The 23,830-nt window shown below is 43.8% G+C and overlaps 1 protein-coding gene across 12 annotated transcripts in view; it reads right to left on the bottom strand.

Moving 5' to 3' along the window:
* Positions 1-23,830, bottom strand: part of RYR3 (ryanodine receptor 3) — a 499,181-nt gene that overhangs the window by 142,196 nt on the left and 333,155 nt on the right. For all 12 annotated transcript variants that reach the window (XM_032481566.1, XM_032481567.1, XM_032481577.1 and 9 more), the window contains 3 exons: positions 21,455-21,655; positions 16,619-16,721; positions 15,669-15,806 (listed from right to left, as the gene is read on the bottom strand). In XM_032481566.1, coding sequence (XP_032337457.1) covers positions 15,669-15,806; positions 16,619-16,721; positions 21,455-21,655 — 442 coding nt within the window. The remainder of the gene's footprint in view (positions 1-15,668; positions 15,807-16,618; positions 16,722-21,454; positions 21,656-23,830) is intronic.

The raw sequence follows: 23,830 nt of genomic DNA, 5'->3' as shown, positions 1-23,830 counted from the left end.
AAGCTGCTTCCTTAGCAGCCAAATGTAAAAGTTCCTGTTTCTCCCAGTTAACAGTCACACCAAGGAATGAAGCGGCACAAAACCACAGACACTCTCGGCTCCGACGTAAGTTTACCTAGTTCTGAAGGCACAGTTCCCCCTTGAGCCTGTGTTTGGCCTGAAAGAATTACAGCGCTCAGCACATGACCGAATTCTCTGCAGAGATAACGCACAGCCTACATGAAAGGCGGCAGCCGCAGCTGTTAATCAGCGCAAAGACCATCCTCTTTCCAACAGGGAATTTTACGGCATCATGATGAAACCAAGCAAATATTAGCTTTCCCTTAACCTGGCTTTCAGATTAATTCAGGATTTGGGTGAGCTCTTTAACATATGCTGATTTATCAATCCAAATCAGCATCTATAGCCTAGAGAATGGAACATTTCCAGCAAAACAGCTCACTGGAGGGCAAACGCGAAAGGAAAACAGCCCTTCCACCTGCAAGGATGGCGCAGGAAACGCCGCGTGGGGTTCTTTGTCCAGGCCTTCAAGGTAAGCACTGAGACAACGGATACACAACGACCTGCGTGTGACCAAGTACCCCTCAGTGACAAAAATGTGGCCCCAAGAACCTGGCAGAGAAAGCAACTCAGCACATTGGGAGTTGATGGGCAGCTGTAAGTCAGCAGAAGGCGCGAGGTTTAAGGCCGTTCATGTTGGATGGGGTTTCAAACTGTGAGACCAAGTTCCAGAAGGTGAGAGAAAGAATATAATGAGAAGAAAGGAAACTGAGGGGTGGGGGTCAGTCTCAAGACTCCTGAGAAGCATGGCATGTCTTCTGGCCTGACATATGCTAGAGACCCAGCACCCACCAAGCAAGCCTAGGCTGGATCATGAATTTTTAAAGGTCTCAACACTTCTGGGACTGAGAAAATGTAGCTTTATACCCCTGGCAGCAATGCTGCTGCAAATGCCTCAGATTTTAATTAGCTCCCATGAACGAGCAGCAGAGCAGCATAAACAAACGAGGGCAGAGAGGTTAAAACAAACACACTTTCTAGAATGCAGTAGGCTCTCCACATATGTGTACATCTGAGGATTAAAATAATTAATGCATATAACGATGTCTGGAACATAGCGTGGGCTTAATAAAGGGTAACTTTTTATGCTATGCATACTGGTAGCTATAAGAGTGTGGTCCACAGATCCCTGGGGTCTCCAAGACCCTTCAGGCAGTTTGCAAGGCCTAGTTGTCTTTTCATAATAATTCCAAGATGTTCTTTGCCTTCTTCATTGTGGGGAGAGCTGCACTGATGGTGCAAAAGCAACAGTGGGTAAAACTGCTGGGGCCTGAGCATCAAACAAGTCAGCAGAACAGAGTGCTATGTTTTTTCTGCCACAAACCCAGCGCATTGCCCAGTGTCACAGGACAACCTCCCGAGCAAAATACAAAAATTACTAATTTTGTTAACAATAAACTCTTGAGTTAACATCTTCTTAATATCCTGCGTGACAAAACGGGAACCGTGCCTAAAGCACTTCTGATGTACATCAAAGGTCAGTGGTTTTCCAGAGGAAAAACACGTGTGCGATGGTTGTGACTGTTGTGAGCTAGACTAGCTGCTTATCTCGTGGAGTGACACTTTCATGAAAAGAGTGATACACAGACTGTGGTTAATCACACTTGAGTAACCGACAGACACTTTCTTAAGAATGAAAGAAGCCTGTCACGTGAAGGAAAACAGCTCACGGTGTCTGATGCCAAGTTTAAAATCTGAGCTTTCAAGTGCAAGCTCGAATTTGAGAAACTGTTTATCTGCCACTGTGAATTTGACAGCTTCCCAATACTTAACTTTTCTGATTAAACTGTTGATATTAACGAACGGGATTTTAAAAACATTTTGCAATAAGATGAGCCAACATTTGAAAGCACTACATAATTCGGTGAACTAGTAATTTCCCGGTGACCAATGCATGATGTTACAAAAACATCATGGGTAAAACAACCCATTTAACGTGCCGACAGATCCATGGATTATTAAATAACCAAATACAAAAATGTCTTTAATATGATTTCAGATTCGACACAGCAGTTAACTTTTGAGGAACTCGCTGAGTTTTGTCACCGTATCAAACAGCATCCACAATTATCTGGAAAGGCTACTAAAATACTCCTCCCCTTTCCAACTGTAGTATCTGTTGGAGGCCAACTTTCTTCCTATTCTTTAGCTAGATACAAGATTCTGACCGTCTTCTAAGTCAGACAGAGGAGATTTATAAAAATGCAAAGCAGTGTCACTCATCTTTTTTTTAATTTTGAAAAATTTCGTTGTTTCTCATAGAAGTATGATATTTAGGTAACATGTAATGGGTTTATTATTTTTACGATTTACTTATTCACTTACTGAAATACAGTTGATTTATAATATATTTGTTTCAAGTGTACAACATAGCAGTTCGATATTTTTGTAGATTATACTCCATTTAAGGTTATTATAAAATATTGGGTACATTCCCTGTGCTGTACAATATATCCTTGTAGCTTAATTTATACATAGTAGATCGTAACCGCCTACCTCTATCTTGACCTTCCTCCCCAGTAGTAACCACTAATTTGTTCTCTCTGAGTCTGCTTCTTTTCTGTGTTATTCACTCATTTGTTTTATTTTTTGGATTCCACATATAAGTGATAATATACAGTATTTGTCTTTCTCTGATTTATTTCACTAAGCATAATCGGGTTTATTATTGTTGTTATTATTATTATTATTTATAACGTTGTTTATTGCCTGTCTCCTCACTGTAATACAAGCTCCATGAAGGCAGGGTGCTTGGGTAGGCGCTCAGATAACATGCTGAGCGAGTGAAGGAACCTTTGGAATCAGTCAGGAATGCGCGCACCCTCTGGGACGCATGCGCAAACACGCTCAGTCGCCTGGGACGCTGCCAAGGACATTCTCAGACGCATGCACGCAGGTACACGCCCACACCCAGGCCCGCACATCGCCACAAGACACAAGCCCATAGCACTCCTAGCTCCCGCACAAGGCGCTTTCAGACTCGCACCCAGCAGTCCAGATTCCTGGGTTTATTATTTTCAAATAAATTGACAAATATTTTAAAAATTTCTCAGTTTTAACTTTGAATTCAGCTTTAAATGTGTAGTGCTATAGATAAAATCCACATAAACTAAAGCATCTTGGGATCCTTGGTAATTTTTAAGAGCACAAAGGGGTCTCGAGACCAAAAAGTTAGAGAGTCACCGATCTCTGTAAAAGGGCCTACATGAGGTGATGGCCGTGACCGGACAGCAAAGCTTTCCCTTTGGCTAAGATGAAACCCTGCTCCATTAGGCTGTGTGATTCTAATCAAGTGGCTGAGACCTGAGCCTTGAAAACTGCAGCTTAGGAAGCTTTCTCTGTTTGTTTCTGGATGGGAGGTAGATTAACTGTGATTATAAGAAGAGTCAGACAGCTCCCATTGAGCAATAAAGTGAAGATTAAAGAATCATTATTGCGAAAATTGAATCCTGGCAGTCAGCATGGGGCCCGGCCACTACTCATTCATCACCAGCGGGCTCCCCGCCAGCCTGAGGGGCCCTAAATGCTTCCCTCCTCCATTTGGGTTGAGGATCAGTCACCTTCAGTGAGAGCAAGGAGGGAGCCGGTATCTCTCAGGGCTCGGCTTTCTGCGGCCAGTATGATGGGGCGCAGAGAGAAAAGGGGAGCTGTGGGCTGCAGGGAGACATGAGCTGACCTGCCAGCAAAGACTTCACTCTCGTGAACACCAGAAACCAGGGCTGCCAACTCCAGAGGGCTTTGCCCTGGAGGCCACGTGTGTCTAGGCCTGGGGATACACCTCTCTCACTGTTTCTGCCTGTCCTCCTCTTGTGACAGCTCAGTTACCTCAAGCTGGTGTCACTCCTAAAGTAGTTTATTAATTCAACGATAATTTCTGTTAAGTGCCCAATTTTTTTATTTAAGTATAGTCAGTTACAATGTGTCAATTTCTGGTGTATAGCACAATGTCCCGGTCATGCATATATATATACATATATTTTCATACTCTTTTTCACTAAAGGTTATTACAAGATATTGTATATAGTTCCCTGTGCTATAGAGAAATTTGTTTAAATACCCAATATTGAGGAAAATACTCTATACGAAAATTATTTCAAGACACAGTGATCACCCACAGCAGCTAGCTGGGAAAACTAAATACACACATGTGAGGAAATAAACTGTAAAAGAATCGGTAAAACTGTGTTGCCCAAGACATTTAGAAAGATAAGACGATTCACATGAAGGTCCAACTTCTACTTTAAGACCAACATGGACATATTGGACCATATGTCCAGGAGAAATCAGAGAAGAGATCAGAGCTTCCTCTTTTACTTTTTTCCCCAATGAGTCCTTTACCTAAAGTTTTTTTGTGTGTGTTTCTAAAACAGGCCCCCATTTCAGGGAGACTAAAGAAGCAGGTAGGAAGAAGTTCTGTCATGTAGTTAACAGGGGCCTTCCATGGGAGACACGGCATGAGCTGACATAAAAGACATTCCAGCGGTTTGGAATGACATTTCCTTCAACAGCTGATCCACACAAGCAGTGCATGTAGTAAGTACTTTTTTTTCCCCCCGATATCCATGGGAGAAGGCTGACAATTTTGAAAGGATTTTCAAAAAAAAGCAAATGGAAGCAATCCTCCAGATACAGTCAAACCTCCTTCTTAACCAGAGACAGATATATCAAGAACAGTCACCACTAAATACTGATTTCATTTCTGCTGTCTTTCTAAGTTCATCTTTGGAAACGCTGCCCTTTGATGACTCAAAACCCTTCAGTATTCATCAGAAACACACCTCCCGGAGGGGGCAAGGCTCTGGGAAAAAGGGAAAGGTGAGGTGGAGAGGTTAATGTCCCATTTGCTGTCACGTACAGCCCCTCTTAGTTTCCCACACACGCGCACACATGCCTAATTGCTCCACTCAGACCCTCCAGGTGATGAAACTGCTTCCACAGTCGGTTGCAATTGGAGGACTGATATCCACCGATTTACCCGTTTCGAGAAGGCCTTGTCAAGTGCACTAGATGGTTCAGCTCGTGGGATTTTTAAAAAGTGATAGTGCTCTTTTCAAAAAGGAAAAAAGAAAGCTATGGAACCAAGCACTTGTTTTTCTGATGAGAAATAAAAGTAAGTCCTATGAAGCAGAATGCCTTCAGGAAGCTAGACAGATACATGGTTTCCTTGATGATTATAAATGGCTTCATTTACGAAATTATTAACATTCTGACTCACACTCCACTTTTGTAATTAGTGTAATTAGGGATAGTCCCATTTAGGCAATTATATCAAGTATATGATCTAGAAACCGCATTTTAAATGATTGTTCAGGCTAACCCTGAGTGGAAGCATTTCTAAGGTGCCGGATTGTTCAGGGAGACTTGATGACTGAGACACTCTAACAGAGCAGGGACTCCCTCACTACCTGATTTCTGGACTAGTGAGACAATCAACATGAGAAGAAAGGACTAGCGTGTCTTTAAATTAGAGCCAGGTTTAGTACATCAGTTTGGGAGCCCAGGTAGTATTTATTGGTAAGTTGTTTATTTCCTTCCACTTGTCACTCTGTAACCTGCTGTTGGACCTCGGAACCCCGAGCCCACCATTCTGTGCACCGTGCAAGAAAATTCTCTAGGGAGTCACCCATCTTGCTTGGTTTAACTCTTCTCTAAACGGTGTAACTACCAACTCTGCAATGCCAACTACAGTAAGAAGAAAGGTCATTTATTCTCACAGTGCAGGTTTACATTTTTAGGCTTCAGAGGCCTGGAAAGAATCTTTTCTTTTCATCTCTAAATTTAGACCACAGTCCAAGTGGCCACCATGCAACGGAGCACAGGCTTATTATCAAAGAACAGACGTTGGCCACTGGCAAAGCAAATCCCTGCAGCTTACAGATTCCAAACCTACGCTGGTGTGACATTTCTTTGAGTGTGCTCTTAAATCTGGGTCAGTTTGGAAGAAAAAAGTGTTCCAATTACACTGAGGAGAGGGAGCAGACAAAACCGCACTGTACTTAGCTGAAACTTAGAAAGCAATTTGTAATGCTCATCCCTACAATGGGAAAAGAAAAATAACTATCTGCCTCTAAATTGCATACATTTATTTTTAAATTCTAGGTGATTAAAAAGTCGGCTTGTGGTAAATGCTCTGGAGGCATAACAGGTGCGGAACAAGTCCGAGCAGAAAGAACAAGTGTCCTGTGACCCCTGCTTTCTTCCTCCCTGTGGGAGGCTGAACAGTGCGTCCCTCTCTCCCCTCCCACCAAGATGTTTAGCTCTGAATTCTCAGAACCTGTGTAATGTGTTACCCTGCATGGCAAAGATACTTTGCATATGTGATTAAGCTAATGGTCCTGAGATGGGGTGATTACCCCAGATTATCTGGGTGGGCTTAATGTAATCAAAGGGGCTGTGTAAGAGGGAGGGGGTAGGGTCAGAATCAGAGGAGGACTTGTGATGACAGAAGCAGAGGTCGGACTGGTACCACAGCTGGAGGGGCCACCAGTCAAAAAACGCAGGAGGCCTTTGGAAGCTGGGAAGGGCAAGAAATGGATTCTTTCCAGAAGGACTGCGATGCTACCAATCCATTTTCAACCTGTGACCTCCATAGTTGGGCAATAATAAATTTATGTTGTTTCAAACCTCTAAGCTCGTGGCACTTTGTCCTAGCAGCAGCAGGAAACGAACCCACTCCCACGGATAGAAAGTCCTGGGTTGAGGAGATCGGACTCCTTTCCGGAAACTCCATGTCAGACTGGAGCACCTCAGTGAGCGAGGACCACGAAGTACCACAGAAGCCGGGACCTGGGCGACAGCCGGTTTCTAAGTTTTTGCTGAGGCAACTGGAGTCAATGACAGGGTTGCTGACACAAGCAAGGGCTGCGACGATCTGGCCCAGAGCTCGTGTCAGATCAGAACAACAATGAACGCAGGGAGCACCCACCACAGAACCGCTCCGCCCACTAGATGATGCACACACCTCGCAGACGGCATAACCTCTGGCTTCTGGAACACAGCTTCTCGGCCTCTCCTGTCCCTCTGTACATCAAGGGCAGAACTGCCTGCGTCTCAACACCACCCACCAAGTAAATGAAATATGCTCAAGATGACAGCCGTCAAGGCATCATGATCATTCCTGACCACAGAGCCGCACCCACTGACCCTCCTTCCTCCTCTCCGCTTTGGTACAGACACCTGCCTGTCTACCTTACGGCCCACGTTCCTCCGTGAACGCTGACCCAGCCCCACTCCAAAGGCGGGCTCCTGCTGACTGAGTCACCAGCACATTTTATTTTCTGGGTCACACTCATTGGTTCATGAGCTGGCCTGTGACCACGCTGTCCAATCAAAGGTGACGTCAGGATCCTTGCCTCAAACACCAGGGCAGAAGAGACTTCTTGCTGGTCCCTTGGACACTGTAGTGCAGTGGATGTGAGGCCCGGGACTGCAGCCACCATGTTGCTGCCAGTCTGAGAGCAAAGCTGGCCCACAGACCGCGAAGACTGGGGAGAGTGAGCAGGGCCAAGGGATTAACGCAACCCAGGGGCCGGCTCCATCTCCACATCTCCAGGTACACCAGTTAACAAAGTTCCTTACCAGCTACTCTATCTGGGTTGGGTTTTCCCTTATTTTTTTTGCTGAAAGCATCTGAAACGATAAACATGGGGGTCAAGTTCTTATGTATGACGGATACTTTACATGTTCACTTTGGAAGCTGAGAAGTATACAGACATCTAAGTACCAGAACCTTCAACTGAGCACCGCTTTATTGAACTCGTGTACTCCCCTCCCCTACCCCATGAGGCAGGAACTATTCTTATTCTTTTCACAGACAAGGAAACTGAAACATACAGAGGTCACAGAAACTTACCTAACATAACTAGTAAACGGCAGAGCCAGGATCCAAAGCTTGGCTACTAGAATCTGAACTCACCTACTTCACCATCTTAGAGCTGCTTACTTTCAGTAGCTTCATAAAATTCAGAAAAAGAGTTATCTTTATTAATGCTTTACATTTATATTATACTGCTTAGATGCTTTCTTAATAAACTCTGAAATGGATTCAGAAATAAATCCTGAAATCATAAAGCTTTAGCTCTTTTTCTAACTGACTCTCAGCTCGGTCGATGATTCACTTTCCTGGAGCCTTGATTTCTTCACCAATAAAATGAAGTGAGCAATAAAAAATTCATGTGGAAGAAAATGAATGTGAGTGTGTTTTAGTGATTGGAGTGCAGGGTACTTTGTTCCAGCTCAGCCTGTGTGACCTTGGTCAAGTTGCTTTACCTCTCTGTGTCTCTGTTCATTTCTATAAAGTCAAGTCACTTGTGGCTTAATATTCTAGGATTCTATGCCTGTCTGACCCACTGAGCTCTTGAAAGGGATGTACTAGTTTATTAAAATGGTGAATGAACGCCTGTGGCTTCGTCGGGTTAAACTGATAAGCACCAAGAATTTTACTACTGCATTTGAATGCCAACCAGGCCCCGTCACGATGTTACCCAGCTTACTTTTACTAATAGTAAAACCTGAGATTGAGGCAATAAAGCCTTAAAATGCCAGCAGTTACTGACCATGGTGAGGAAATGGCCATTATCAAAGCATCACTGCACACGGCTAATCACTTACATCGAGGAGATGGGCTGTGGCAATGTGATGGCATCTCTGATGACTGTCCTGATTGCTGGCAGAGAAGGAGCCCTGCCTGTGTCAGGGGTCACGTGGCACAATAACACCATCTAGATTTAGCTGGAAGATTTACTGGGCAAAGTCTCATGTCCTCTGTGCTCTGTGCTATAGAGCCTCCTCTGGGCTGAAAGTCTGGTCTATGTTACAAAGTGGCCAAATACCCACGAGTTCTCAGCAAAGAGGGAGATTTGGAAAATTCATCCTGCAGCTTTCTCTGAGCTTTCCCGGGCCTCTCTGGTCCCTGTGGTACAGTTGCTACTTCTGCTTCATTTCAGCAGAACAAGGATGCTGTTGGGATCACTGAGAACACGGTTATGAGGCTATGAAAACCTGCAAGGAAAAGCCTGCAAAGACTACCAGGCATCGTTCCTGGGTGACAAGAAAGAATCACTTTGTTTACAACGTGTCATCAGGGCTCAATGAACAGGCACTGGCTGTCAGACCCGAGGCATGCGCTGTGCTGGGCCCACCCCCGGCTCTATATTTAACTCAGTGATCAGCTGAACATCTAAGAACGCACCCAGCTCTTGTTCATCTCAGCTCTATGTTTAATTTTTTGTACCTGAACACTTGTTTTCTATTTGGCTTCACTGACTGGAGAATAAGGGTCAAAGTCCAACTGCTTGCTAAAATATTCTACGTCTCATTACAACAGGAGTAGCCGACATTTACTAAGAGCTCCCTGTGTGTCAGGCCCTGTGCTAAATGCTGCACCTGAGTTATCATTTAACTCTTATGTGACCACATAAGAATAGGAAAGACACATGTGGCAGGAACCACGTTTCTCTAACCACGATGGCCACTGTTAAATGAATCGTCACTCTTTTTTTTATTTTGGCCAAGAAACACTTCAACTTTTTTGTTTGTTTCCATATTCTTTTTCATCATAGGTTACTACAAGATATTGAACTATAGTTCCCTGTGTTGTACAGAAGAAACTTGTTGTTAATCTATTTTATATATAGTAGTTAGTATCTGCAAATATCGAACTTCCAATTTATCCCTTCTCATTCCCTTTCCTCCCCAGTAACCATAAGTTTGTTCTTTATGCCTGTGAGCCTGTTTCTGTTTTGTAAACAAGTTCATTTGTAAGAAACACTTAGATTTGATAAATGGACCAAGGTTCCCGTAAGCAGGTGGTCTGCTGAGGCGGCGCTGGGGTGAGTGCCTTACAGGAGCCTCTGTGCACAGCTGGACCCCACACAGCGCCCAGTCCCCCTGGCCAGGCTGCCCTTGACCTTGGCACGCAGGGAAGCCCACGTGTGGACAGTCTCGTGATAGTTGGATATTTCTGCTCAATCCAGTATGCTCCCTGGGTGGTTTTCTACCTGGGCCAGAGCCTCCCCACCTGTAAAGGCAGAGACAAGCACGGAAGCAGACAGCTTCACCCCCAGGCTGTTTCCCCAGCCAGCCGGACACCCCCTCCCGTCAGGCAGCCCCGCAAACCACCCGGGAGACTGCACTTCTGCATGGTGCCCAGGCCAGCCAGCCCAGCCCGTCTCTGTGGCCTCCTGGGCCTCATCCATCACATGGAGATAATTAGCCTGTTGTTTTTGAAATCAGTCAACCAGCCTCATAATCACTTTTTCAGAAACACTCAGGCGATTAAATGACCGATAATGACAAGGGGGAAAGAGCAGGGAGAGAACAGATGACGGCTGTGGAAGTGTTAGGGAGGGAAACGCCGGAAATGAAGACGGAGCCGCGACACGCAGCAAAGGACTCCGCGATGGGAGGCCTCTGGCTTTCCTCTGTTGGGAAAGTCATCACATTGCTTTTCATTTTTGTTTCTATATCTGTTCAGGGTGGAGAATAAACAAGCTACTGCCCAGCATCCTTGGTATCTGCTTCCTTATCTCCCCTCCGATCCCTGCAGCGCCCCCGCCTGGGCGTCTGTGTATAGTTCTGAAGGCGCACGGGTCCTGGCTGTAGTGCACGATTCCAACCTCCGTCTCTTTTTCACTTGTTGCAAGAACTTTGTCCAAATTATCTGGCTTCTCCCAGGCTTAGCTGCCTAGTGTACAAAACGGAAACCTGGTGGTCACTCTATCTGGTTGCTGGCTGTGGGGATAAACTCAGATGAGGTAAAAATCAGGTTCTAGCAGAGAACCTGGCACAAAGTGGGGGCTCAATCAATGGTAGCTTTGCTCTCTCCTGACAACCAGACTCTCTTCTCTGTCACTAAAACACAGGCTGACACAGGCTACCCCAAGGGTGGGCCTGACACAGACTGATAACATAGATTCAGAACACCTTAATTCTTTCTGCATTTAACCATATACAGATGTATACACACATGCAAACATACAGGGTCCAGGGATTAGGACGTGGGCATCTGTGGGATCAGTCTTGCCCACCACACCACCCTTATTCAAGTCCTCAGAACCTCTCATCCAGGGTCCTGCAGTGATGTTCCAGTGGACCTCCATATATTCAATGTCTCCTCGCTACAGCCCTTTGGATTGTTTCCTTGCTAAAACAGATTGACCAGTGCTTAATACAGTGCCTCAGGTATGGCAGGTGATCAACATTTTCACAGTCCAAAATACTTAAAATCAATATTCACTCTGCGCTAGGCACACTTCAAAGCACTGTGTACATATTAACTAATTTCATCATTGCATCAACATAATGAACTGAGTATTAATGCTATGTCCATTTTACAAATGTGAAAACTGAGGCACCGAGATGCTGGCACACGCTTAGTCTCCCGGCTATTCTGTGGCAGAGCAAGAATTTAAGACCAGGCAGCCTGACTCCAGAGCCTGGTGCTTGTAACTACCTCACTATTATTGAGTAAAAGAATAATTTGGTCCTCCAAAACTGTTCATAGCCATTGCTATGATGTTGTCACATAAATAATAAGGATAGAAATTGGACTCAGGTGGACAAAGGTTTGAATTTTTTATGCTACCACTGTGTGACTCTGGAAAGTGACCTAATCTGTCTTTGCTTCAGTTTCTTCAGCGGTAAAATAAGAAAAAAATTGTCTACTGAAGATAAATATATTTTTTCTACTGAACATTTTCATGAGAAAGGTAATACAGAAGGGCTTAAGACAATGCTCAGAACGCAGTGCGTACCATGTACATGTTAACCCCGCCCTCCCCACAACTATAAGGCCAAGTAGTATAAAACACATGGCTATAATAGCAGGTCACATGCTAAGACTGAAGGCAGTTTAACCACTGGATTCTTCAAGACACTGTTCTAATACCACCCTACCTTTCCACTCTAGCCCATTTTATTCCTCTTCTGACTCAGCCAATCTCAACTCATTACCACTCTTGGAAAATATTTTTCACCTCTGGGCTTTGTTGAAGTAACTCCTTTCATCAAATATGCCTTTCCCTTATATATCTCCCCATCTACACTCTTTGTGGATGCTTTTCCAATGCCCTCCTCTGGCCACCTACTGTATTTTATCTCAACTTCTTTATAGCACATCCGACCTCATGATTATACTGCGTTGCCAGTCCATATCCATCTCCTCCTTTGTCTATAAGGTCCTCATTTTCTTCATCTTTGTGAGCCTCACATGACTAACATGCAGGAGAGGTCAAAAAGACTTAACGCCGATGGGCTGAATGTGGAAACAAGTAAGATACAGTCCTAGTACTATGTCCCGGGAAGAAAGCAAACAAGTAAACAGATACCCTACCTAAGGTGGAAAGCCACACGTGCCCTGTTAGAAATTTCACAATATGGCAGGAGTAAGGGGGGATGGAGAATGAGGTTGAACGAAAGGCTTCGTGGAGGAGGTGTCCTTGTGTATATGTCTTGGGGAGAGGCTTTTCGGAGAGAATTTAAAGAGGCTTAGAAATATTGCTTGAGTGTCACAGATAAAACTTGGGCTAAGTTATCTTACTTCCTGTGTGAGTATTTGTGTTGGGGCCCAGGATTTATTTTGGTGTACAGTAGACTTTTCCCCCTTGTCAGCATGAGAAAATGCTGCAGCATTTAGGTGGGGGAGAATTTTGACCTAGGGCTCTTAGGTTATTCCGGGATTGGGTAAGAGCTGATACAAGTAGCAGCTTTCTTTGCAAAGAGAAGATGATGAAAAAAAAAAACCTGCTGTGGGAAAAGCACTTGGTGAATGACATAGGTCAGAAATGCACCGACTCTGAGCTGTGAAGTGACAGGTGATGTTTTTGCTTTGTTAACTTCAGACTTTAGCAGAAAGAGGTGGTTGGCCTCTTCTGGAGAAATAACTCCGTGGCTACAGATTTATATCCCAGGAAACTCTACGTAAATTGTCGTGTGTGAGAGGCACTGGCCTTGAGCCAACCGGCGAAAGATTTTCTAGGGAAGTTGCTGGATCGGGATATTGAAAAGAAATGTGACTTTGCATGGTGGGCTGCTAAGAGATTTTTTTTTTAACTTCTTCATTATCATACAATCATTTGGTAAGACTGTAACAACTTCCATCACAATATGGCTTAGAAATACTTTGGGCAAATCCCTGCAACACTGACCCAGCTAGCAGGACTCTTATGGGTTCCAGAACACTGCTGCTTCCTCTTTTCTAAAAGTTGAGGTTCCTCCTGCAGGTGATCTAGCCAACATCAGCTGCTCATAGAGGAGAACCTGCACCACCTACCGTGAAAACTAAGTCCAGATCTTTGGCTGGGTGAAAGATGTTAAAATTTTGACTTCTATTGGGTTCATATTTCCTACATATTAACAATGAGTCACAGCAGTGAGCTACCTCACAGATGCAGTAAGCGAGATAAAAAGATGATGGTTTTAAGAAGCCATTCTATATGTCACACTTGGATTGGGGGTTCATGATATATATGCTGATAAATTCTTTGGCAAGCTTCATGGGACAATGGAAAGAGTGTGGGATCAGAGTCAGAAAACCTCAACCAAGTCACAGCTTTATTCATCTTGACTACCTTGGGCTGTTGACATCCAATCATCCGAAAATTTTTCTGGAACCACACAAAGGTGGAGAGAATAAGTGAACGAACAAGTCTCCCTTAACTCTTTCCAGTCCTATTTTCATTAACTATACAATTAAGGAGTGAAAAAGACTAACAGCAGTAAACGAATGTATATGAAGTATTTGGTAAGTTGTCAATTCACTATAGCAAGCCGTTCCCATTGCCTATACTTTTACTATGTCATCAAATGCAAGGGTAAGAGAAATGGCATGCAGTGACAGGGACAAAATTACCAATACTTTAAAGGACTGGAAACCTTTATGGCCACTGGCTATGTATTCAGAAATATCATTTCCATTTGATCAAGTTAAAAATGATTTTGGGGGTACGGCAGTTAAACCATTCTCAAGGTTTTCCCTTAAAATGTCAGCCCGGAGTGACAAGCTTTATGTCTCTGGAAGGTTTGGCAGGGAGCTCCCATGCTGACCACCAGACATGCTTGGCCACCTTCTATTTCTGTTTCTGGGACTCCAGGACAGAAGACTTAAGACACGAAGCTTGAACCTCTCATAATTCTGCTTGTGGAAGGGAAGCAGTGTGGGGTGAACCGTGAAGTCTCATGCTGCGGAGGCCTTTCCGGTTTCCTTGCACATCCTGCCAGAACAGACAGAACATGGTCTTTCTACCTGAGACCAGGGGTAGCAACACTAAAGACTGCAATCCTCGGAGCCTGGAGACCATCCTTAGAGTTCGGGAGACTTCACAGCGCCAGGTGATTTCACCTGACCGACTCCATTCACCTAACACGAAGCAGTCACCTTGTAGGACTTGTATGGTTGCGACATACTGTGTTGGAAAGAAGCATCTACTTTTCAAAACAGACACTCCGCTGGTAATATGCGGCAGCTCAGTCTATTTTTAGTTCTGCTTCAGCAGTAACCACAAAGGGAGTCTCAACTCACTTATTCAGACCTTTGAAACCTGCTGGCATGTCCTCACCAAAGACCTCCCCTCCCCCGCTCCACGGTGACAATCAGGACTGATCAAGGGTTTTCAGTGCGACTGCTGCCAAGTACCCCATACACTCTTCCAGAGGCTTCTACACTTCTGCTGATAAATGGAGAGGATTCTTTCCCTTCAGAGATAGTCTGACAAAGATGGAAGGTCAGTATAAAGGGCAATAAGATGTATGAACCCCAAAGTAGTATTTTCAGACAAACCGATCTTATCTTGACAGTCTCCTGCTCCAGTCTATAACTTGAAAGCATGTTCTAAGATGGATAGGACCAGGGAACAAGACAAAAAGCAACCATATTAAACCTGGGAAATTCCTTCTTCTTTAGATAAGTAAAACATTTGCAGAATCTGGTACTATAGAGTAGACTGATTATGATATGCAACCTTCCTCTTGAAAGTTCATGGTTTACGGACTGCCCTGCAGAACTAATCATGATCTTGTTTCGACATGGGTTGAAATGGTAGGAATCATCTGTACTATAAAGACCAGAGAAATGAATTTGGACATTTGGGAATATTGAAAAATAGAAGGTCCAAGTTCGCTAGGATGGTATGTTAGGAAAATCATAGCCAAAACCAGAAAATAACCCCATCCGAAATTCCACATCCTATTCCTTTTGCTTCTCCCTTTTATTATTACATTGTTTCCTCACTGGGGCAGTTTTCAATGCTGCGGAACCGCAAACAAAAGTGACAGAAACAACAATGGTTAGAAGAGGAAGAATAGGAAAACATACGAGAGAGAAGAACAGAAATCTGTTTTCAGGCATTTTAAAGCGGACAGACAAGGGCAGGTGCACCTAGCCATCTATCCCTTTTGGAAGACTCTGAAAGTTCCCTAAGTCAGGAGACAAGCATAGCCCCAGATATGCAGCAAGAAGTACCACCGCTTATAACAGAATGCCCGGATGCTTCTTTGGACCCCAGCAGCTCTTCTCTATCCCACACTATTGGTTAGAAAGCCCATTACCTTAATTTAGTCTTAGAAGAGCCCCAGGCTGGCAAGTACTGTGACTGAAAGGCACTGTCACTTACTAGGGCTTCTCTCCTCTTCCTCCGTTGGCTGCTCCTTCTCCGGCTTGGGAAGGCCTTTGATTTTATACACCAGGGCACGGAATCTTCCTGTCCAGGAGGCGTCTTCCTCCTCTTCTTCCTCTTCCTCCAGGGGAACCCCTAGGAAGTCACAGAACAGAGTGACCACCTCAAACAGTGCATGAAACCACCATGTGATTCAAAGCCCAGAAAAACACTGCTTTCCACCCTTTGGAACTTTCTAAAGACACTATAGGCAGCCTCCCATAAATATTCATCTACATGATATCTTTGAGTTCTTAAAAAAGATGACTTCTTGATTATAAGAACATCAAGTAATTTCAATCTCAAGACTTAACTTTTCCTAACCTATACCCAAAATGGGCTCTAGAGTATCTGGAAAGAAAGAGTGAGTTACTTCAAATGAAAAGGTCACCTCTTATCCATGTATTACTCACACCAACCACCCATGTACCAGCAGCACAAATGCTGACAGCCACTTAAAACCAGCAGATTCGTACCAGAGCAGGGACAGCTGGCTTAGAATCCTGAAGGGCAGACATGACCATACTCGTACCACTGCAGAAGCTAAGGAGCCAAGGGGATCAGAATCTTGACTCGGCTGAGAGCAAAGTCCCAACCACTTAACTTTAAGTAAACTGGCCAACGTTTATATAAAGATCAGTTCTTTTCTTTCCTTCTTCAGAGACCCAGTTCCCTCTCTTAGATCTGAGCAAAATCTCTTCTAGGTAGAAGGCATTTCAATCATATATTATGCCAGGATTTTTATGTCTTGCCCTCCTCTGACCCAAATAGTTTGGAAAGAACCATTTCTTAGACAATTTGTATTGTAATTTTAAATAGAGAACTAACTTCACAACTCCCTACTAACTTCTAACAAAGGAATCGTGAACAGACCTGTCTTTGATAAAGCTTTTCTCTCAGAAGCTCACCACAGTGAATGAGAAGGTCCTCGTGGAAGTCATAGAGCTCCTCCCGGATCTCCTCTGGGCACGGGCAGTTCTCCCCGAGTTGAAAGTTAAGAAGCATGTTGATCTTTGAGGGACAAAGAAGAACGGCTAGTTGGTTCTCAAGGTCTGTCCCAAGAACACAGATCCAACCTTAATCAGACACCTAACATTCTTTGCAAATTTTATTTAACTCAAAAAATTTTTTTTTTGGTAAAGATGGCCAACCTTTAAAAGTAGCTTTCACTTTTTTTTCCTGATTATAAATGTAATTTGTTAATGACACAAAATTTGGAGAATACCTAAAGAAGAAAACTTACTGAGATTTCTCCAAAGATAACCACTGTTAATATCTGAGTTAGTATCTTTATGTATGCAGACTAAGATCATACTCTAGATAAACTTTTTTTTTTAAATTATAGTCGGTTTACAATGCTTTGTCAATTTCTGGTGTACAGCCTAACAGTTCAGTCATTCATATACACACATACGTTCCTTTTCATACTCTTTTCCATTATAGGTTACTACCAGATATTGAATATAGTTCTCTGTGCTGTACAGTATGAACCTGTCATATACCTAATTTATATACAGTAGTTAGTATCTGTAAATCTTGAACTCCCAATTTATCCCTTCCTATTCCCTCTTCCCCCGGTAACCATAAGTTTGTTTTCTATGTCTGTGAGTCTGTTTTTATTTTGTAAATAAGTTCATTTCTGTCTTTTTTTGATTCCACATATGAGTGATAAACTTTTTTGAAATCCAATTTTTCGACTTAATTTATCTTGAGAATTTTCTTAACCTGACCTTCAGCAGGTGCACTGCATCTCATCATATGATTGAACAGTAATTTATGTAAAATTTATGTAAAATGAATGATCTGCTATGAAATATTTAAGTTGTTTTAATTTTTTATCCTGATAAGTAAAGTTGGTTGGAATTTCCTTTTACATAATTTTTGTTCACATCTCTGATCATTTTTGAAGGATAAACTCAGAGAAGCGAAACACCTGGATCAAAAGGTTTGCTCATTTTAGTGGCTTTTGATACAAATTGCCAAATTGCTCTCCAGAAGGCTCACAACAACTTGCATTATTACCAAATTTATACAAGAGTGTGTATTACTTTGCCATTTCCATTACGGTAATGAGAGTTAACCCATTTTCAAACATTTTCCAATTTAATGGGTAAAAAATGTCATATCCCTGTTGCTTTAATTTGCATTTAATTGGTGAATCTGAACTTAGTTTTTCCACACAGGACTGTTTTTATCTCATATTCTATAAACTTCCCAACCATGTTCTTCCTCCATTTTTTCTGTTGTGTGATTATCTTTTTAAAAATTAATTGGTGAGTGCTTTGTACATCTCTATATAGAGTATTAACTCCTCGTAGTATATACCCCAAATACATGTCCCAGGCTTTAGTGATGTTTAATTTTGTTTACAGAATTTTTTTTTGACACATAGGTTTTATGTTTAGCAATCAGTCAATCATCTTTTCTTTACACTTTTGTGTCAGAGATTCTTAACTGATTTTGTGCCATAGACCACTGTGACAGTCTGGTGAAACTCATAGAGATTTTTTCCTCAGATTCATACTTTAAATATCTAAAATAAAATATAGAAGATTATGAAGAGAAACAATTATACTGAAATCTAGTTACCAAGATCATAAAAAACAAATGCATGATATAGTGATATATGCTTATTTATTAACTCATTAAACAAAAAGCTGTAGTGGCAGCTCTCACATCCACTGTGATCTTGAACTCATGATGAATGTAAATGACATCAAGGGATTATGACCACTGTAATACGATATGAAAAGATATGCAATTTCTGTGGGTGACAAAGTCAAGTACTGGCTTTGCTGCCTACATCAAAAAAGGAAAGAAATGCTATCTGAGATTAATGAAAAGTTGGTAGAAATAAAGCTGTCATTCATCTCCCACTCAGATTCCCGGGTGTCTAAATCCTTCCACAGACCCATGACCCCAAGGCTAGTGAGTATCTGGAGGCGCTGAAGTAATGACTAGACGTAATCTTGTCCATGTTGCTGCCTCAGGCAGGGTAACCCAAACACCAGGCACAGGAGGATTCTCCCCTTCTGTTTAGGATTTCTAGGTTAAAAAAAATCTACAATCTCTTTTAGTACGTCATGAGCCTTATTTAATACTGTTAGGAAGATCCCTATTCAAAGCTCCTACTGCAAATCAATTTTTTTTGGAAGTAGTAGAGGTACTGTTTTTAATAAAATAATATTCATAATGCCAGTTCAAAAAGTAATTTTTGTGGTCGTTCCACAATGTTAAATTATAGTATTATATTAACAACATACACGGATGAGTTGTTTATTAAATAAAAATAAGATCTGTAGATCTGGTTCCAGAATCAGCAGAGTTCATTTCTTACTCAGAGACATTTCCTGCAGTGGAACACTCAGGGAGCAGGTGCCTCACCAGCCTTCAGGGAGTAACACCCCAAGGGAGTGGGCTGGATTTGCTGCCGCAGGTCATCATACCCTTTAATGAGGTCCTTTTCAAAATGAAAGGCTTGCTGACCATGCTCGGCTAATGTGCCAACAGCCATTGGACTCATCTTTGTTCTACCTGCTTTTGTGTTGAATTACATCCTCCAAGTATTTTTTTTTTCCATCTCTCTGAATACTGTATGGAGATAGGGCTGAAACCTCTATTTTATCCTCAAAGTTTACAGAAGAATGAGGTAATTGTATCTGTGTTTTAAAATTCTAATTCCTATGCATCCTATTTTCCAAGTGATGCTGCATTGCTATGCCTTGAAATTAAAGGAAACCCTCCATATCTATGGGGAGGTTCCTTCCAGGAATGAGTGCTCTGGGCGGGGGGTGGGGGGTGGCAGATGGGACAGCCGAGTTTGGTAACAGTGTCCATTTCTAGACCAGCAGCATGAGCATCACCTGGCAACTTGCTAAACATGCCAGTTCTTAGGACTTACCCTGGACCTACTGAATTAGAAACCCTAGAGGGGGGACCAGCAATCTGTGTTTTATGGAACCTTTCAGGGATTCTGATGTCTGCTCAAGAATCCCTGGTGTAGCTCATTAGGGAAGGACTTCTTGAGACAGAGACTTCTGAAGTGGGTCTGAAATGACTGTTCAGAGGACTGTTGAGAAGGCTGAAGGAGGAAGTGATGGTAGGTGCTGAGGATGGCGGAAGAGAAGACAAGGAGGCAGAGAGGAGGGGAAAGGAAGGGTGGAGCCAGCCTGGCCCTTCCAGGAGCCAGGACCATGAGTTTTGTGTCTAGGAGGCCAGGGTTAGACGGACACCCCAGTCCAGGCTGGGTTAAGGAGATGCCCGAAAACAGGCATCTACTGGCTCACCTGACGAAGGTGACACAACATGGCACGAGGCAAAGGCAGATACCTCGGACACTGAAACTAATGACAGCTTCTGTAATGTTTACTCCATGACAGGTTTCCCGCTAAGCGAGCTAGATGAATTATCTCTGGGGATTCTCACAAACATCACCCACACTTCTAGGCCTGAAGGAATTGAGACAGAGAGAGGGAATGTGCCCCAGACGACACACTGAGGGATGGGGGACCCAGAACCAGAGCCGTGGTCTGAAGTCATTCTAATCACCACATCTGCTTTCCCATTTTTCACAATTATGAGTCAGCATTTGCCCAGTGAAACAGGGAATGTTCACACCTGTTGCCAGTCGAAAAGCAGCCTGACAACACTTGTAAAGTCTTCAAGAATAATTCACACTCCCTGCATTTTCCTCAGCACAGCACAGAGTATCTGCTCCGGTCCATCCACAGAGCCTCCTCATTATGCCTCCAGCAGAGATAAGCTCTGTCTGCTCTTTATCAAGGCTGGAGCATTCAAGTCAATCTCAAAAAGCCAAGATCCGTGGTTCATTTTGAAGCCAGTCTACCTGTATCCTATAAACTAGGTGAGGAAAGCAACAGGACCAGCCTGTGGTTGCGGCATTGACAATTATACCGACAATTTATGGACAGGCTGCTTATTAAATATATATACGATCCAAAGATGTGGTTTTAGAGACAGAAAATGAGTTTCTCCACAGAAAAATCTATCTTTTGAACCCTGAGGGAGCAGTGCCAAGCAGCCTGCAGGATATACATGAGCAGCTGAGCCATGGGGACAAATGGAAACAGTGTACAAGCTGTCCCTCTCTCATCTCAAGTTTCTCCCCAGGCTTTTCATTCTTTTCAAAGCAGCCTTCCTTCCCCCCAGGCAAGGCGGACTACAAGGTGGGGTACCACAAGAAATGAAGACGACACATTGCCCAAGAGGTTTCCTGGGGCTGGACAGGGCTTCGAGGGGGTCCTGGTCACTGGGTGAGGGGGTTTGGGCCCTTGGAGGAGAAAGACTGTGCATATACTCTCTAAGTCGGGAAATGGTGACCATATTCTGTTGATTTCTGATGGAGAGTAGTGACTTCGGGAAGGACTGGACAGAAAGTCTTCTAAGGGGTGGAAGCTGGATCCTGACAGCGATCTGGGCTTTGACTCACTGATGGGGCACGAGCGAGGGAGGGCAGGGAGGAAGTCCTGCCCTACGTGCAGTTTCAGAGGGTTATTTTCCCACCCAAGACCACTGGCAGGTACTCCTCAGTTGTCTCAGCACAGGACTAGCCTGTCCACTGGTGCCAGAAGGGGTCTCTCAATCTCCCCCGGTTCTCGTGCCTCCCCCCTACTCTTCCCATCACCATCCCCAACCCCCGGCACATAAAGGCTTTGTGCACCCTGCTTCGTAGGGTTCAAATTCTTCCATAGGAACAGGACGGAGATTCAGGAAGGGGTTCTCACCTGCTCCTGCGGGGGTGAGCGGAACTCCCTGGTCTTCCGGGCGGTCAGGGCTGCAGACATGTTCAGGGCTTGCATGAGCTCATTGTAGCGGAACTTCTGATTTGCCTGGAGCTTGGAGACATAAATGTCGCCAAATGCCACAATGGCCTCCACTCGGTGCTGCAGCTCACAGTCACAGAGATAGCTGAGGAGCTCACACATCTGCAACAACAGCGTGCACACGTGAATATAACAATACTCTGTGTACAGCGGTGAAGCAGCCATCATCCCCACTCTACAGACAGTAACACTGAGACCTGGGTGATTTAAGGAACAGGCTCAGTGTCACACAGTAACCATAGAGCTATTACTTAAATTCAAGTTGGCCATTATTGGATGACTCTGGATTAGTACTTGACCCCAGGGACCAGCTCTTCACCGCTGAGGCCAGGAGACAACAGGAAAATGAGCTCATTAAAGACATGTCTGCCTATGGAAAGGAAGAACAGCATCTGAAGGAGATGGTTCTCCCAGGGCTCTCGGCTCAGCACAGAAACCACCCCGCAGCGGCACCTGTGAGTCCTTCCTGACATCCTCTGGTGCTGGATGATGGGAAATCAAGGCTTTCGTTTCCCTCCCCACCTTTCACTGTTTTTGTTTATCGGCTCTGTTTTTCCGTGATCAGTTCTTTAGGGTTGTTATAACTGATCTTATCACTGTTAGAATTTGTACTAACAAGGAAAACAATAGCCATGCCTCGCTGAGCACTATTTGCCAGACCCTGTGCCAAGCACTTGCCATACTCTATGTGTGCTCCTTGTGTTTTTGCTAAGGCAGAAGTTCTGTTAAACCACCTCCACTCAACCCCTCACATGTGACTACAGGACACTGTCTGGTGTGTCCAGGCACAGACGAGGCCCCTGGTGGTGGGGTGCTCTCACCTAGCAGGACAGTCTCTGGCACATCTGCACACCTCTGCTCCCGCCAGGTAAACTGGAACCTGGAGCTCATGCCCATCATACTTGTGATTATAATGATGACATTAAATTAGAAGTCACATGAGTCAATGAAACAGGAAAACCAAGTTGAACGACTAGGGAACATCTGTGAAAGCCAAGTTTGTTTTTTTTGAAGCCTAAAATTGAATGTGAGTTAGACAAATTAAAAAAAATGGGAGACATAAAAATCTAGATGCATTCTTCACTCAGGTTGCCTTCCAATTACCTCTGAATTTGCAGCCTGCTTTAAAGACCCCAAACTGGCAATTGTGGGTGGTGTGTGACAGGCGTCACCCTTGGACAGCATCCTCTGGTGCTGGACGATGGGAAATTGAGGCTTTCGTTTCCCTCCCCACCTTTCACTGTTTTTGTTTATCGGCTCTGTTTTTCTGTGATCAGTTCTTTAGGGTTGTTATAACTGATCTTATCTGCACTTGGAAACTTGGAAAAGAGAGGACTCCATGTGCCAATCAGGGGCTCACACTGAAGAAAAGGTCTTGGTCCTCCATCAGAGTAGCACATTTCTATATTTTAATAAAACACCTAAGGTATATATATAAAACTTACTATGCTTCTCTATACTCAATATTTGATGACCTGACCACTTACCAATCCCATCACACTGAATAAGACAGCTTCAACTGCAGATTACTCTGTTATAATGTTTAATGATAACATATATTTCGTATTATATTTTATAAAAATACATTTTAATGTTATGCCTTATTTTACAGATCATAAAGCTAAGACTGGTGGGCTGACTGACTCAGCAAACTTATTGAGCTGGCAAGCGGCCAAGGAGCAGGGGTTGAAATCCAGGGGTGCCCGAACCAGGCTCACTCTGCTGAGACAGACTCCTGTTTCTTTTCTTTTTTTTTCTCTCTATTTATTTTCATTTCTCTTTTCACAGTGCTGCGAAGACAAAAGCTAGCATCATTTTCAGTGCATCATCAATGTGAGCTTACATCAGGGAAGACTATGTTTTAGGAAACACTGGGTTTCCCCAGGTGATGCCAAGGGGGCAGCTCTAAGTGAGCAGAGCTCCTAGCTCAGATGGCAGCTTCTCTGAGTGCCAGTGTGGCAGGTCCACGCGAGTCTGGTGATCAGAGCATGGCCACAAGTGAGAGTGGGGCATGAGTGTGGTTATCCTACAATGCTAATTCCTTTGCTCTCCTCCACAGCCAGAGGCTCCTCCCTGTCTCCAGACAAGATCTCATAAATGAGCCCTTTAGTCCCAAAGGATAAGAGGTAAGATCAGGGCAAATCCATCACTGGTACTAGAAAAACAATTCTAGAGCACGTGCCTTATTGATGAAGGCTGGTATTTTTGTTGTGCTTTGGGGAGACTTAGGGAGTAGCTTCCAGCTCAGTAACAAGCAGGCCCAGTGGGCCCTTCTCC

Source organism: Camelus ferus, chromosome 6 (assembly GCF_009834535.1).
Source record: "Camelus ferus isolate YT-003-E chromosome 6, BCGSAC_Cfer_1.0, whole genome shotgun sequence".
Classification (NCBI taxonomy): domain Eukaryota; kingdom Metazoa; phylum Chordata; class Mammalia; order Artiodactyla; family Camelidae; genus Camelus; species Camelus ferus.
Note: the sequence above shows the minus strand (reverse complement) of the source record. Positions and strands in the feature narration are given on the sequence as shown.